This window comes from Anas acuta, chromosome 3 (assembly GCF_963932015.1).
Source record: "Anas acuta chromosome 3, bAnaAcu1.1, whole genome shotgun sequence".
Taxonomy (NCBI): Eukaryota; Metazoa; Chordata; class Aves; order Anseriformes; family Anatidae; genus Anas; species Anas acuta.
The window spans coordinates 113,445,137-113,457,056 of record NC_088981.1 but is presented as its reverse complement, the minus strand read 5'-3'; the positions used below and the strand labels follow the sequence as shown (position 1 = coordinate 113,457,056).

Sequence of the window (11,920 nt, the reverse complement as noted above, 5' to 3'; positions counted from 1 at the left end):
TTCCTTGGGCAACCTGTTCCAAAGCCTAATTGCTCTTTCTGAGCAGAAATGTCTCCTCATTTCCAACCTAAGCCTCTCCTGGTACAACTTGAGGCCATTCCCTCTAGTCCTATCACTAGTTAGCTGTGGAAAGAGGCCGACCCCCAGCTCCCCATGCCTTCCTTTCAGGCAGTTGCAGAGAGCACTAAGGTCTCCCCTGAGCCTCCTCTTCTCCAGACTAAACACCTCCAGTGCCTTCAGACGCTCCTCACAAGACTTGTGCTCCAGTCCCTTCACCAGCTTCATAGCCCTGCTCTGGGCACACACCGAGGCCTCGATGTCCTTCTTGTACTGAGGTGCCCAAAGCTGAGCACAGCACTTGAGGTGCGGCCTCACCAGAGCAGAGTTCACGGGGACAATCACCTCCCTGGCCCTGCTGACTACACTATTCCTGACATAGGCCAGGATGCCCTTGGCTTTCTTGGCCACCTGGGCACACTGCTGGTTCATGTTCAGGAGACCATTCATTAGGAACACCCTACTCAGCTCACACACTCCCTGCTGGCGCTGGAGCAACCAGACCTAATGGAAGAAACCAGCAGGGCTGAGCTGGCAAGGGCAACAGGGTTCGGGGGTTTGTTTGCGTCTCCCATTGCATTTCTGGAGACATCTCCAGCTCCCACAGCACCCTTCCAATAACCTGGCAAGTCTCATATGGGCAGGCAAATGCTGTACTTGTTCTGAAACTCTGCATGGGCCCATGTCCTAGTAAACAACTCAGAACTGCCACTTCCTTTCATAACCTAAGAATTGTTATCTGACTTATCCCCTGTTAATAGTTAAATCCTAGCGATGTGTGGAAAGAATAACAGACACAGTGCCTTTTTACCTACTTATGGAGGTATAGTAGAAACGTGCCAATTAGCACACAGCTGGCCCTGGACTTTTTCTGGGACACTGTCCAAGTAAGTGAAATGATCTGATCTTTCCTCCAGTGACCCTGGTGGCAGCAGCAGACTCAAGGCCAGATGGTATGAGAGCAGGTTTGCTTTAGCTCCTCTTCCAGGTTCTCAGCCAGGTTCTTATGTTCCTTTCCTCTAGGTCTCTGCATCTCCAGTCCTTGGGAGTCTGACTGCTCTCCCCTGCTTTTCAGCAAGTCTCTGCAGGGATCATGGCATTTTTAAGAGTCAAGGACAAAGGACTCAGACAGGGCACCTTAGGTCGCATAGTCTCCACACTCTTGCTTCAAAGCCATGTACAAGTTTCTGCTAGAAAGCTCATCCAAACACTACCCTGAAGGCTGCAGGTTTTCTTCCCCAGTCAGTCTCAATGAAAGCCCTGGATGGTTTCTTCTGCATGGCTTCTCCTTTTAGCACTCTCTCAAATTCTGAGATGAACAAGTCAGACTGCACCTCAGCCATCTTTCCTCAACAAGCAGAGGCCATCTTTTCTCTATTTCCCCCTCAGCCTTGGCTCAACACTCAGAGATAATCCTACAATCTCTTCTTACAGTCTCTCTGCCTGAAATGATTACTGTTGGATGTCAAAAGCAAGTGCCACTGATAAAGATAAATGAATCCGGGCCCTAATGTGCAATGTTAGGTCAACCTGCCTGAGTAGGTGACCTCCAGAGGTCCCTTCCAACCTCAATATTCTGTGAAAATTAAGAACATCTGATCATTTTAAGCTTCTGATTTTTGAAGGTAAGTAAGGTGGCCTCCAGGTGCCCCTTGCCCTGCTCTCACTTTAAAGGAATGTTGGGCCCTCATATCAATACATCCTTTACCACTTGGTCAGATCAGTGTGACTCCACATTTCACTCTGAATACCACCTAGATCAAAGATGTGTGTGCCTCAACATATTATTCAGCTAGCTCAGAGGACGGTGCATTGAGTTCTTCCTTTCTTAAGCAATCCTGATTAAGGCAGCTTTACACTCGAGGAACCACAGCACACCAGGGCCATAAATCCAAAGTCAGGTTACTCAAGAGAAATCTTCACGACAGTCCTAGCTCCCCTCTCAGCTAACCTCCTGTTCGTGGCAAAATCTGACATCCCTAATATCTTCCATAAAGGAAAGGGAAAGCCTGAGCTTCTTCCCTCTTCTCCCACTTCATGCCAATTGGTCCAAAAAGAAACTTTGCTCTGGCTCTCTTGGGCTTAGAAACCCAAATTCCTCTGTGTTACTGCAGTGGTTATACCATTTACTTAGCAACTGAACACATACCAAATCTGAAAGTGAGAGCAAGAGATCTCTGCTTAATGCTAGGACCTGAATGTAATGTCCCTCACTTTGCAGTCTCATCTCCCCTGGCTGTTGGCATCAAAATGGATGACAGATCTGATAATGTCAGAGTAAAGGCCTCTGAGGACTGATCTCACTGACCTCAGCACTAATAAGAAGGCAGCTTTAGGTTCCCTAACCTTCCTGTGGAGGAACATTAATGGGTCAGCTCTAAGTATAGCAAGCTATAAGTAATAATAAGATCAGCTATAAGCACAGTATAGAAAGAGGGAAAATTGGGAGAGAACAAGAACTAGTGGACATAATCTGAATTAAGGGATGTGAATATAATTTTACAATGATAAAAAATATAGAGCCTTGGGTTATATTGCCTGAGAAAAGTTTGGCAGTTTTAAAGAAGATGATGACACAGCAATGCTTAATACCATAGCATAAAGCATTTAAATGAAAAGGATGACCCTTGCATCTCCTTTGTAGACACGCTTTACTAGTTCTCAGTGTCTCTCCTTTGTGGACTAATGCTTTCAGTTGCAAAGTTCAAGGCACTGTTTGAGTTGCTATTTCTAAATTTACACCCCCAGACATCTCTGCCAATGTATGAGACTCATTGTTAATTCTCTCATTAAACAGTAACCAGGATAGCGTAAAGTGAGTGTATATGTTGGTGAGAGTGCTAAGTATTCTTCAATGGTAAAATCCCAGAAGGGAGCTGAAACTTCTACCACTTCTTAGAGGTTAAGCTCATACCTCTGTAAGCGTAGAAGTGCCATTACTGCTTGAAACAACTTCTGACAGGAGATTGCTTGAATTTTCATCTCCTCAGCTAAGCTTTTATAGAAAGATAATGGATTGGGCCGGCATTGTTCCTGTGGGGTTACTGTTCGTCCTCATTCTCCTCCTGATTGTGAAAATACAATATTTCCGGAAGAGCCATGTGAATAAGAACCTTCCCCCAGGACCCAAGCCTTTACCCATCATTGGAAATCTCCACATCTTGGACTTGAAGAAACTTGACGGGACAATGATAAAGGTAACTTCTGTAGTTCTATTTCTCAGAGCTCTCGCTCTAAGGCAGAGTTACAGATACAAAGTTTTCTCAAGGAATGGAAATCACAAACACAACAGGATTTATTCTCTGCAAAACTGCTATTCCTATTATACGATATTGTGTTGGTGCAGGGGAATTGGCTTCCAGCCATATTAACAAGAGAATTGACCTACTTCTGTTGAACACAGGAAATGCTGGGGCTCTCCAGGTAAGAGTAACTAGAAAAGAGGGGCCATGGATCTCTTATTCTTAAAGGAAATTCCACCAGCAACTGCTGGAGAACAGAGCTTTTTGGAAGATGTTTGGAAGATGTTTGCTAGATTCAGACATCAGGGAACTGACAGCAAACAAATTCTTGATACTCTCCCTTGATGGAAAAATCTTCCTGGTTTCCCAGAGTGAACTAGCGCTGCTTGTTCTTTCATACCTTATGGCAGTAAACTCCAGGAATTTGGGGAAGATAGTGTGTGACAGTCAGATAGGGTATGATTTTTGGTGTAGACTCACTGTGCTATTCCTCAAAACCACAAACAGCATATCTAAGTATTTCAGGGAGTTTCTGTATCCTACCATTTACTACCACCTTGGAAATCAGTCTCCTTTTGGGTAGGTGAACATTTCCAGCTGTCCTTTGTGAGTTCTCTACTTCTAAATCAAAAGTTAGACAGACAGTGCAGTGGACACAGCCTCCTGAAAGTCAAATATCTAGCAGAGAAATCAAATATCTGACAGAAGATTACAGACCCCATTGTGATTCTTTGTATTTATTAACAATAGCTCCAATATTTGTACGACTAATTCTCAATATTTTGGGCAGAGGATGAAAAGCTGGTGCCATGTGAGAAGAAGAACATTGAACCCGATGAAAAACAAGTATTTTTAACCTTGCTGAAAATCATTTTCTTTCTTCCTTTCATCCCACTAGCTGTCTGAAACGTATGGCCCAGTGTTCAGAATTCAGATGGGACCAACGACAGTGGTGGTGCTATCAGGATATGACACAGTGAAGGAAGCTCTGGTGAACCATGCAGATGCATTTGCAGGGAGACCTAAAATACAAATCGTCAAAGAAACAGGAAAAGGAAAAGGTGAGTGCAGTGTTCTGTTCCCTACACACCTGCCTTCTACAAAGAAAGATAACAGGACGAGGTTTTCTCCATGAAAGGGGAATGCAGAACCTCTCTTATTTTTTTTGCTAAGTGTATGAAGCAATTTGAGTGGTATGTGGTGATATCTATCAAGGATAACAAGAGATGATATCCTTAATTTACACACAAACACCTCATTTAGAGGTCTGAACCAGCTGCTGAGATTTAGAGATGTCATGTTGAGGAGCTGTGCAATGGGTTGACCTTCATTGGATGCCAGACAGACACTCACAATCCAGCTGCTCTCTCACTTCCCCTTCTCGACAGGACTGGAGGAGAAAATACAGTGGAAAAGCCTTTGGGTCAAGATAAAGACATGGAGATCACTTACTAACTGCTGATATAGGCAAAACAGATTCAGCTTGGGGAGAATTAATGTATTTCCAATTAAAAAATAGAATTAAAAAATAAAAATTAAAAAATAGAATAGGATGTTGAAAAACAAAGACAAAGCAAAAACACCTTCACCCAACCCACCCCTTCTTCATAAGCTCAACTTTACTCCTTGGCTTCTGAACACTCTCTGGCAGTCAAATGGAACTGATCCTGACACCAGGACAGGCCCTGGCCTCTTCTTACAGAGCCACCCCTGCAATCCCTCTCTCTACAAAAAACTTGCCAAATTAACCCTAAACAAATTGGCAGAGAAGTGTCTGTTATATCAGTAGCACTACCTCAAAATACTCCTGTGAGACTGATATTATTGAAGGCCTATTAAAAAATAAATAAATAAATAAAATCAAGTTTAATTTATATTTTCCTCTTTAAGGAAAAGTAAACAATAATTCAAGATTTCAGTATTTTTTCCTAAGAGGGACCCCTCTCTTGCTCTGAGTTCTTCTGGGCTCTACAGATATACCCTCTGTATTGTACCCTCTACAGATGTTAGACACTGAACAAGAGCTATTGATTCCCATAAATATTGATGGAATATGTGGAAATAGGGGCATGAGTAACTAATATGTCATTAATTGTCAACCTATCTGTAAATATTGTTTTTCCTCCCTTGAAACAGTTTCTTGAACAGGACTAAAAAAGAATAATGATAGGTGTAAGGAAAGTTAATAGTAGTGTCATCGTGACCAAAACTTCTCTGAAGATGCTACTGAGAATTCTCTGAAGCTTTCTTTTCATTTACATGGAGACACAATCTGTTTTGAGAGCAGCAGAGTGATTTCCCTGTCCTTATCTTAACCCATGAGCCTTTCTTCATCTTATCTTCTCCCCCTGTTCTTTTCATGAAAGGGACTGAGATATCAGTGTGGTGGACCCTAGCTGTCCATCAGTGTGAAACCTCCACAGGGTAGATTAGGAATCTGCTGAAATTTCTGTTTATGTGCTTTCATTTTCATTTTCAGGAGTTATATTTTCTTATGGAGAAAACTGGAAAGTGATGCGAAGATTCACTCTTACAACCTTGCGAGACTTTGGAATGGGAAAGAAGGCCATAGAGGATCGTGTTGTAGAAGAGTATGGATACCTGGCAGATGTTATAGAGTCACAGAAAGGTAGGGAGATTATTACCTCCATAACATGTCTCTGACTTTTCTTAGAAAACATTTTCAGGAATGCCAAGATTCAAGGCTTCAAACACTTTCAGAGATATACCTTTTTCCAGCATCTGTGCTGGATGATGAGTTTACATGAGTTCTGTCTTTCTCACAGTCTCTCTAACTGGCAATTACCTGACATGCAAATGAAAACGATTATTGAGGCCCTGAAAGTCAAACATGGAGGCAAACAGCACTGTTGAGGAAAGGGATATGTTCTTCCGTGTGCACTACCTCTACAAATTACAGTCTTTGATTGATCAAAATGCATAGGGAGAAAAGCAGAAGGCAACTGCAAAGACTTGCATATCTAGACTGAAAAATTCATTGTCCCTAGAGGCACACGTCTGTGAAATCCCTTCCAGTAGGAGAGAGATCTATTTATAGATGCCACCATCATCATCCAGGATTGTTTCTCACTAGGCTCAGTTACCAAGAGCAGGAATTAGAAAGGAATCATAGATTCATTGATTCGTATAACATTTTGGATTGGATCATCTAATTTTAAAGATAATCTAATCCAAACCCCCTGCCATAGACAGGGGAACCTCAAAGGGGTTGCTCAAAGCCCCATTCAACCCAATCTTGAACCCGGCCTTGACTTTCCCCCAAGGATGGGTCATCAACAATTCCTCTCGGCAACCTGTTCCAATGCCTCACCACCCTCTGAGTGAAGAATTTCTTCCTAATATCTAATCTAAAACTATCTTATTTGAGTTTTAAACCATTGCCTCTTGTCCTATCACTACATACCCTTATAAAAAATGAATAAATTAAAAGTCTCTCTCCATCTTTCTTATAAGCCTTCTTTAAGTACTGAAAGGCTGCAATAAGGTCTCCAAGAGCCTTCTCTTCTCCAAGCTAAGCAACCCTAGCTCTCTCAGCCTGTCTTTGACGGAGAGGTGCTCCAGACCTCTGATCATTCTGTGACTTCAGCAGGCAGCTGTTTCAACCAAGTAGACTTGCCATAAAAACAGATTTCTATATCATCATTCTAGTTAGGCTTCAAGTCCCCACCTCAAAGCCCTGAAAGCAGCAGCTGTGTCCAGCTGCAAAGCTGCACCAGAGGGACATACTGTAGAACTGAGAGCCCCAGCAGGAAAGAATGTGTGACCAAGAGCTACTTCTTTAGAAAATTTGACTTAAATGTTCTAGAAAAGCACATTCCAATTCTCAAATATTGGTAGAACAGGACTGCCCAGGATAGCACTAACAGGGGAAATGGCAAGCGCTGAGAGTTTTCCTTATACTTGGAAACTTTAAGACCATGTATGACCAAGTAGAGCAGAACTGGGGAAGGGCCATAAAGACCAGGACCACAATGGTCTTGAAGAAAATGGAGAGGAGCACAAAAACTTGCTTTCAGTCTCAGGTCTGTCTTAAAAGCTTTTGGTGACTTGTGAACCAGGAGGTGGGGGAAACTTTCATCCTGAAAACTCTGTGCCTATTGTATCCCGGACTTTCACAAAGCCTCTGCGTGCTATTGTAATATTTTAAATAATTACAATAACCATTCACCATGTTGTTTGCACCACCTTTTCCTATGCTAGGGAAGCCCCTTGAGATGACTCTGATAATGAATGCTGCTGTTGCTAATGTCATTGTATCCATATTGCTTGGAAAACGGTATGACTATGAAGACCCCACATTCAAAAGACTCCTGTCATTGATGTATGAAAATATCAGACTTTTTGGAAGGCCATCAGTTTCGGTAATTCATACTCTTTGAATGTTGCTCTTCAAAACCACACTACACAAAGCATTAACAGTACACCTACCTCACTTCTATCATTGCAATTCATTTATCTGTACATGACAAATGCATTCTGAAATGGCAGAAAGAAGACCTCTGGTGCTACTTATGAATTTCTCTGAGCAGCATAGCCTGGAGATTACAAGTTCCTCATTTCATGAAGAATATGCAATAAAATACAAGGAGCATGTCCCCAAGTGATAGAAGTTGATCATTATTCCCCATCTCCCATACAAACAATATATAAAAAAAAAAAAAGAACATATCTGTAACTGTCTCATAAATAGTAACTGTGTTTTGATACATCCAATTTCAACAATGTGGAGAGGGAGGGATGAGTTCTCTAGGAGTGGAGAGCTAGAAAACTGTGTCAAGGACATGCAAACATTGGATTTCTAGGCCACCATCAGCTAACGTGATTAATACATAGTGTAAGAGAGAATAAATTTAACCATTTTACATAGCTGGCCAGAGAAGGAGGACAAAGGGTGTTTTGCATCATGAATATACACCTTTTTTCCGTACGGGCTTTTGTTAATACATACTGTTGAACAGCAGTACATTTACTTAGCAGTTGCTTTTTCTTCCTCTTCATCTCTGCATCTTGTAGCTGTACAATATGTTCCCAGCCCTTGGATTCTTCCTGAAGGACCACAAAGCTTTTATTGAGAATATGAAAGAAGTCAATGCTTTTATCAAGGCTACTTTCATAGAACACCTTAAAGTCCTGGACAGAAATGACCAGAGGAGCTTCATTGACGCTTTCCTGGTCAGACAACAAGAGGTAATTGAATCCCAGCAGCTCCTTCAAATCTCTTCACTTTCCTTTCAAGTCTTTACAGCTCAATAAGTATTCATCAGAAATCTAGCATGTGCTAAAGTCCTACTAACACCTGTGCTCGAGTTGAAAGACTGCAATTATTTCAGCTAGAAGATAAAATGATCACAGGCAAGCATCTTCCCTGTGTCCCCATTAATTTATAAGGAAAATACAAAACCGAGCAAAGTATGAGAAGAAATCTTTACTTGTAATTTAAAATCCTGTTCTGTACCCCAGCATTTCTGATTCTTTTTTATAAGCTATTGTCCCCCTTCATATACGCATACCCTGGGAAAGCTCTAGGACTCTTCAGCTCATATTTCTTGTTTTCAGTTGGCACCTCACACAAAATTTTATTTACCTGCTTCCACAAAAAAACACACTTTAGTTCTACAGGTCTTGTAAAAATGAAGCAGGGTTTGTACCCAGCCCTCAGCTCCAAGAGGCATGGACTGGTGATGCTTCAGCCCACGCCTGTAGCAAATATTGGCCACTGGAACTCAGGGGAACAAGAACCATCTTCTAGGATCCTTTTTTTTTGGTGCTAGTGGCAGGTAAAGGAAATATCACAATAAGCCAAGTCCCCAGTACCTCTTGAGCTCACATGAAAACCCAGCCCTGGCAGCAAATCTGTTCTTCCTAAGAAATTTCATTCTGTAATATGCTCTGCTCCATGACCCAGGAAAAGAAAAACTTGATTTAATTATTTGAGTGGCCCCAGTCATTCCTGTTATTACTGAAATTAACCTTGCTGACTTGACTGTGTGTTCTTGTGGGCAGTAGAGACAGTCCAGGCATTCGGTGCTTCAAGACTCAGCTTATTACAGATTTCTCAAGGCATCACTTCAAAACCTTCTCCTTTAAAATTTTAACTCCTCCCTGAGGTTTGCATATGACTTTTTTTTCCTGTTCTCTGATGAAAAACCACCTTCTTGAATCTTTAACCAGATGATAAACTATTGTTTCATTTCTCCAGGAGAATGGAAAGGACAATGGTTTTTTTGATAATGGAAACTTAACTGAAGTTGTGAGAAATCTGTTTGCAGCTGGGACAGATACCACATCCACCACTTTGCGCTGGGGCCTTCTGCTCATGATGAAGTATCCTGAAATTCAGAGTAAGTGGAAACTGGGCATTCAGTGGCTTCCTTCTCATCGGGTCACCTTGAATGTGACTTCAGACTAAACAGGGTTGAATTAAAAAGTGAATTCTCCATATCCCATTATTCTAACAAGATAAAGAGATGTTCGAGCAGTCTATGTATGATCCATGTTTCTTTCACAGAAAAAGTCCAAGACGAGATAGAGCAAGTGCTAGGATCAAACCCCCCACGAACTGAGCATCGGACTCAAATGCCATATACAGATGCTGTTATCCATGAAATTCAGAGGTTTGCTAATATCCTGCCATTGAACCTGCCTCATGAGACTACTGAAGATGTCACCCTCAAAGGCTATTTCATTCCTAAGGTGAGATGCCAGCAGCACTCCTTTCCTTCTCTCCGTCCCCAGTGCATCCACCCTTCAAGTCTGGCATCCAGGGATGCTCACTTACTGCAGGGTTCTCACACACTCTTACTTTGTCAGGAGTTCCCCAGGTAAAGTGTGTTTATTCAGCTCCAACACTCGTCATCACTCTGATGGCCACACCACCACCACTGTCAACGTAGTAACTGCTCTGCCTTGGCTTGCAGGGAACCTACGTCATCCCCTTGCTGACTTCTGTCCTGCGCGACAAATCCCAGTGGGAGAAACCGGACACCTTCTACCCTGAGCACTTTCTCGACTCGGAGGGGAAGTTTGTAAAGAAAGATGCCTTCATGCCTTTTTCAGCAGGTACCTTCTATTCCATTTTTAGGGCTCTGAAAGGAACTGAGCATCCAGAAATCCTTCCTTCCCACTGGAGTTGACCTCTCCTCTCCTCTCCTCTCCTCTCCTCTCCTCTCCTCTCCTCTCCTCTCCTCTCCTCTCCTCTCCTCTCCTCTCCTCTCCTCTCCTCTCCTCTCCTCTCCTCTCCTCTCCTCTCCTCTCCTCTCCTCTCCTCTCCTCTCCTCTCCTCTCCTCTCCTCTCCTCTCCTCTCCTCTCCTCTCCTCTCCTCTCCTCTCCTCTCCTCTCCTCTCCTTCCACTTGCTAACTTTAATGGTCCAGCTTTACCAAAGGACCAGGACTTTTAATTCACCCCGCTAGAGGGGTGAATTAAATTTAATTCACCCCCACAACTACAGAAGCATGTCCCACTGACTCTCTTACAGTCCATTCTGCATTTCATTCCAGGACGGAGGATCTGTGCTGGTGAGACTCTTGCCAAAATGGAGCTCTTCCTCTTCTTCACCAGACTCCTACAGAGGTTCACCTTCCACCCTCCCCCAGGAGTTTCCGCCTCAGACCTGGACATCTCTCACACTACTGGGCTTACCGTTCCCCCAGTGACTCATGAGGTCTGTGCAGTGCCACGTTCCTAGGGTTTTTTTCATCTTCCTTCTCTGAAAAACCCAGATGAAATATCTTAGTCTGTCTCTAGTCCCACGTGGGAAGTTTGGTACTTCTGAATCTGATAAGGGATGTTTAGTCCAAGTACACCTTGAATCACAGCAAGAGGTATATCACTCACCATTATAGCAGGCAGCCGTCCTGACATTCACCCACCCCTTGAACAGGCAAACTGATGGTCATTGTGAGGATGAATCCCATGATGAGATAGCAAAGTCCATTTCATTCAGTCCATTCCTACACCACTGCATGTTGCCCTCAAGGAAAGAGGCTGAGGTTGGACTCTGGGCCACAGCTCACAGGGTTCGGCACAGATCACACACGCAAGTCCTCTCCCCTTCCACACCTCCATCGCAGCTGCACCCAAACTGCCCAGTGAAAATGATCCATTACACATTTTGTTGCGACACCAGTGTTCTGAATGAATGCACACACACACACACACAGAAATGTAGAGAATTATATGTATGCTGATGAGAATGACAAAAACACAGAAAAACAATAAATCATTCTCCATTTCAAATCAAACCATTGCCAATGTCATTCTTCAAAGCTGGAAGATCTTCTTTTGCACCTGAAATGGCTTCTGAGTAAGTACCTATGTCTGGAACAGACAACCAGTGCTGTGCTTCCACTGGGAACTGGGCAAACCAGTCCTTCCTTGGTGCCCTTCAGGCCCTTCCAACTTCTTTAATAAAGAACCATGCTGTAGCTTTTTAGTCACAAGAATATCTGCAAATTTATGTAATCTTCCTGGACTTCAGTAAAGCTTTTGACACTGTTTGCCATAAGATCTCCATAGAGAAGGTGATAAAGTAGGGGCTGGATGAGCAGACAGTGAGGTGGGCTGTGAACTGGCTGAATGGATGGACCTAGAAGGTAGGGT

The 11,920-nt window shown here is 43.0% G+C and overlaps 1 protein-coding gene and 1 long non-coding RNA gene across 2 annotated transcripts in view; one reads left to right on the top strand and one right to left on the bottom strand.

The window, feature by feature from the left end:
- The window catches only part of LOC137854880 (uncharacterized), a 139,393-nt gene that overhangs the window by 101,484 nt on the left and 25,989 nt on the right, over positions 1 to 11,920 (bottom strand). The window lies entirely within an intron of this gene.
- LOC137854875 (cytochrome P450 2K6-like) lies at positions 2,892 to 11,562 on the top strand. Its single transcript, XM_068678835.1, has 9 exons — positions 2,892 to 3,254; positions 4,198 to 4,360; positions 5,779 to 5,928; positions 7,521 to 7,681; positions 8,334 to 8,507; positions 9,520 to 9,661; positions 9,829 to 10,013; positions 10,238 to 10,379; positions 10,819 to 11,562. Exons 1-9 carry the CDS (start codon positions 3,069 to 3,071, stop codon positions 11,004 to 11,006), a joined length of 1,491 nt encoding a protein of 496 aa, XP_068534936.1. The 5' UTR covers positions 2,892 to 3,068; the 3' UTR covers positions 11,007 to 11,562.

Bases quoted from the DNA above. Each gene is read 5' to 3' on its own strand.
- LOC137854875 (XM_068678835.1), top strand. From the start codon at position 3,069: ATGGATTGGGCCGGCATTGTTCCTGTGGGGTTACTGTTCGTCCTCATT. The intron at 8,508-9,519 runs GTAATTGAATCC...TCATTTCTCCAG, and splicing joins TCCTGGTCAGACAACAAGAG to GAGAATGGAAAGGACAATGG. The intron at 10,380-10,818 runs GTACCTTCTATT...ATTTCATTCCAG, and splicing joins CTTCATGCCTTTTTCAGCAG to GACGGAGGATCTGTGCTGGT.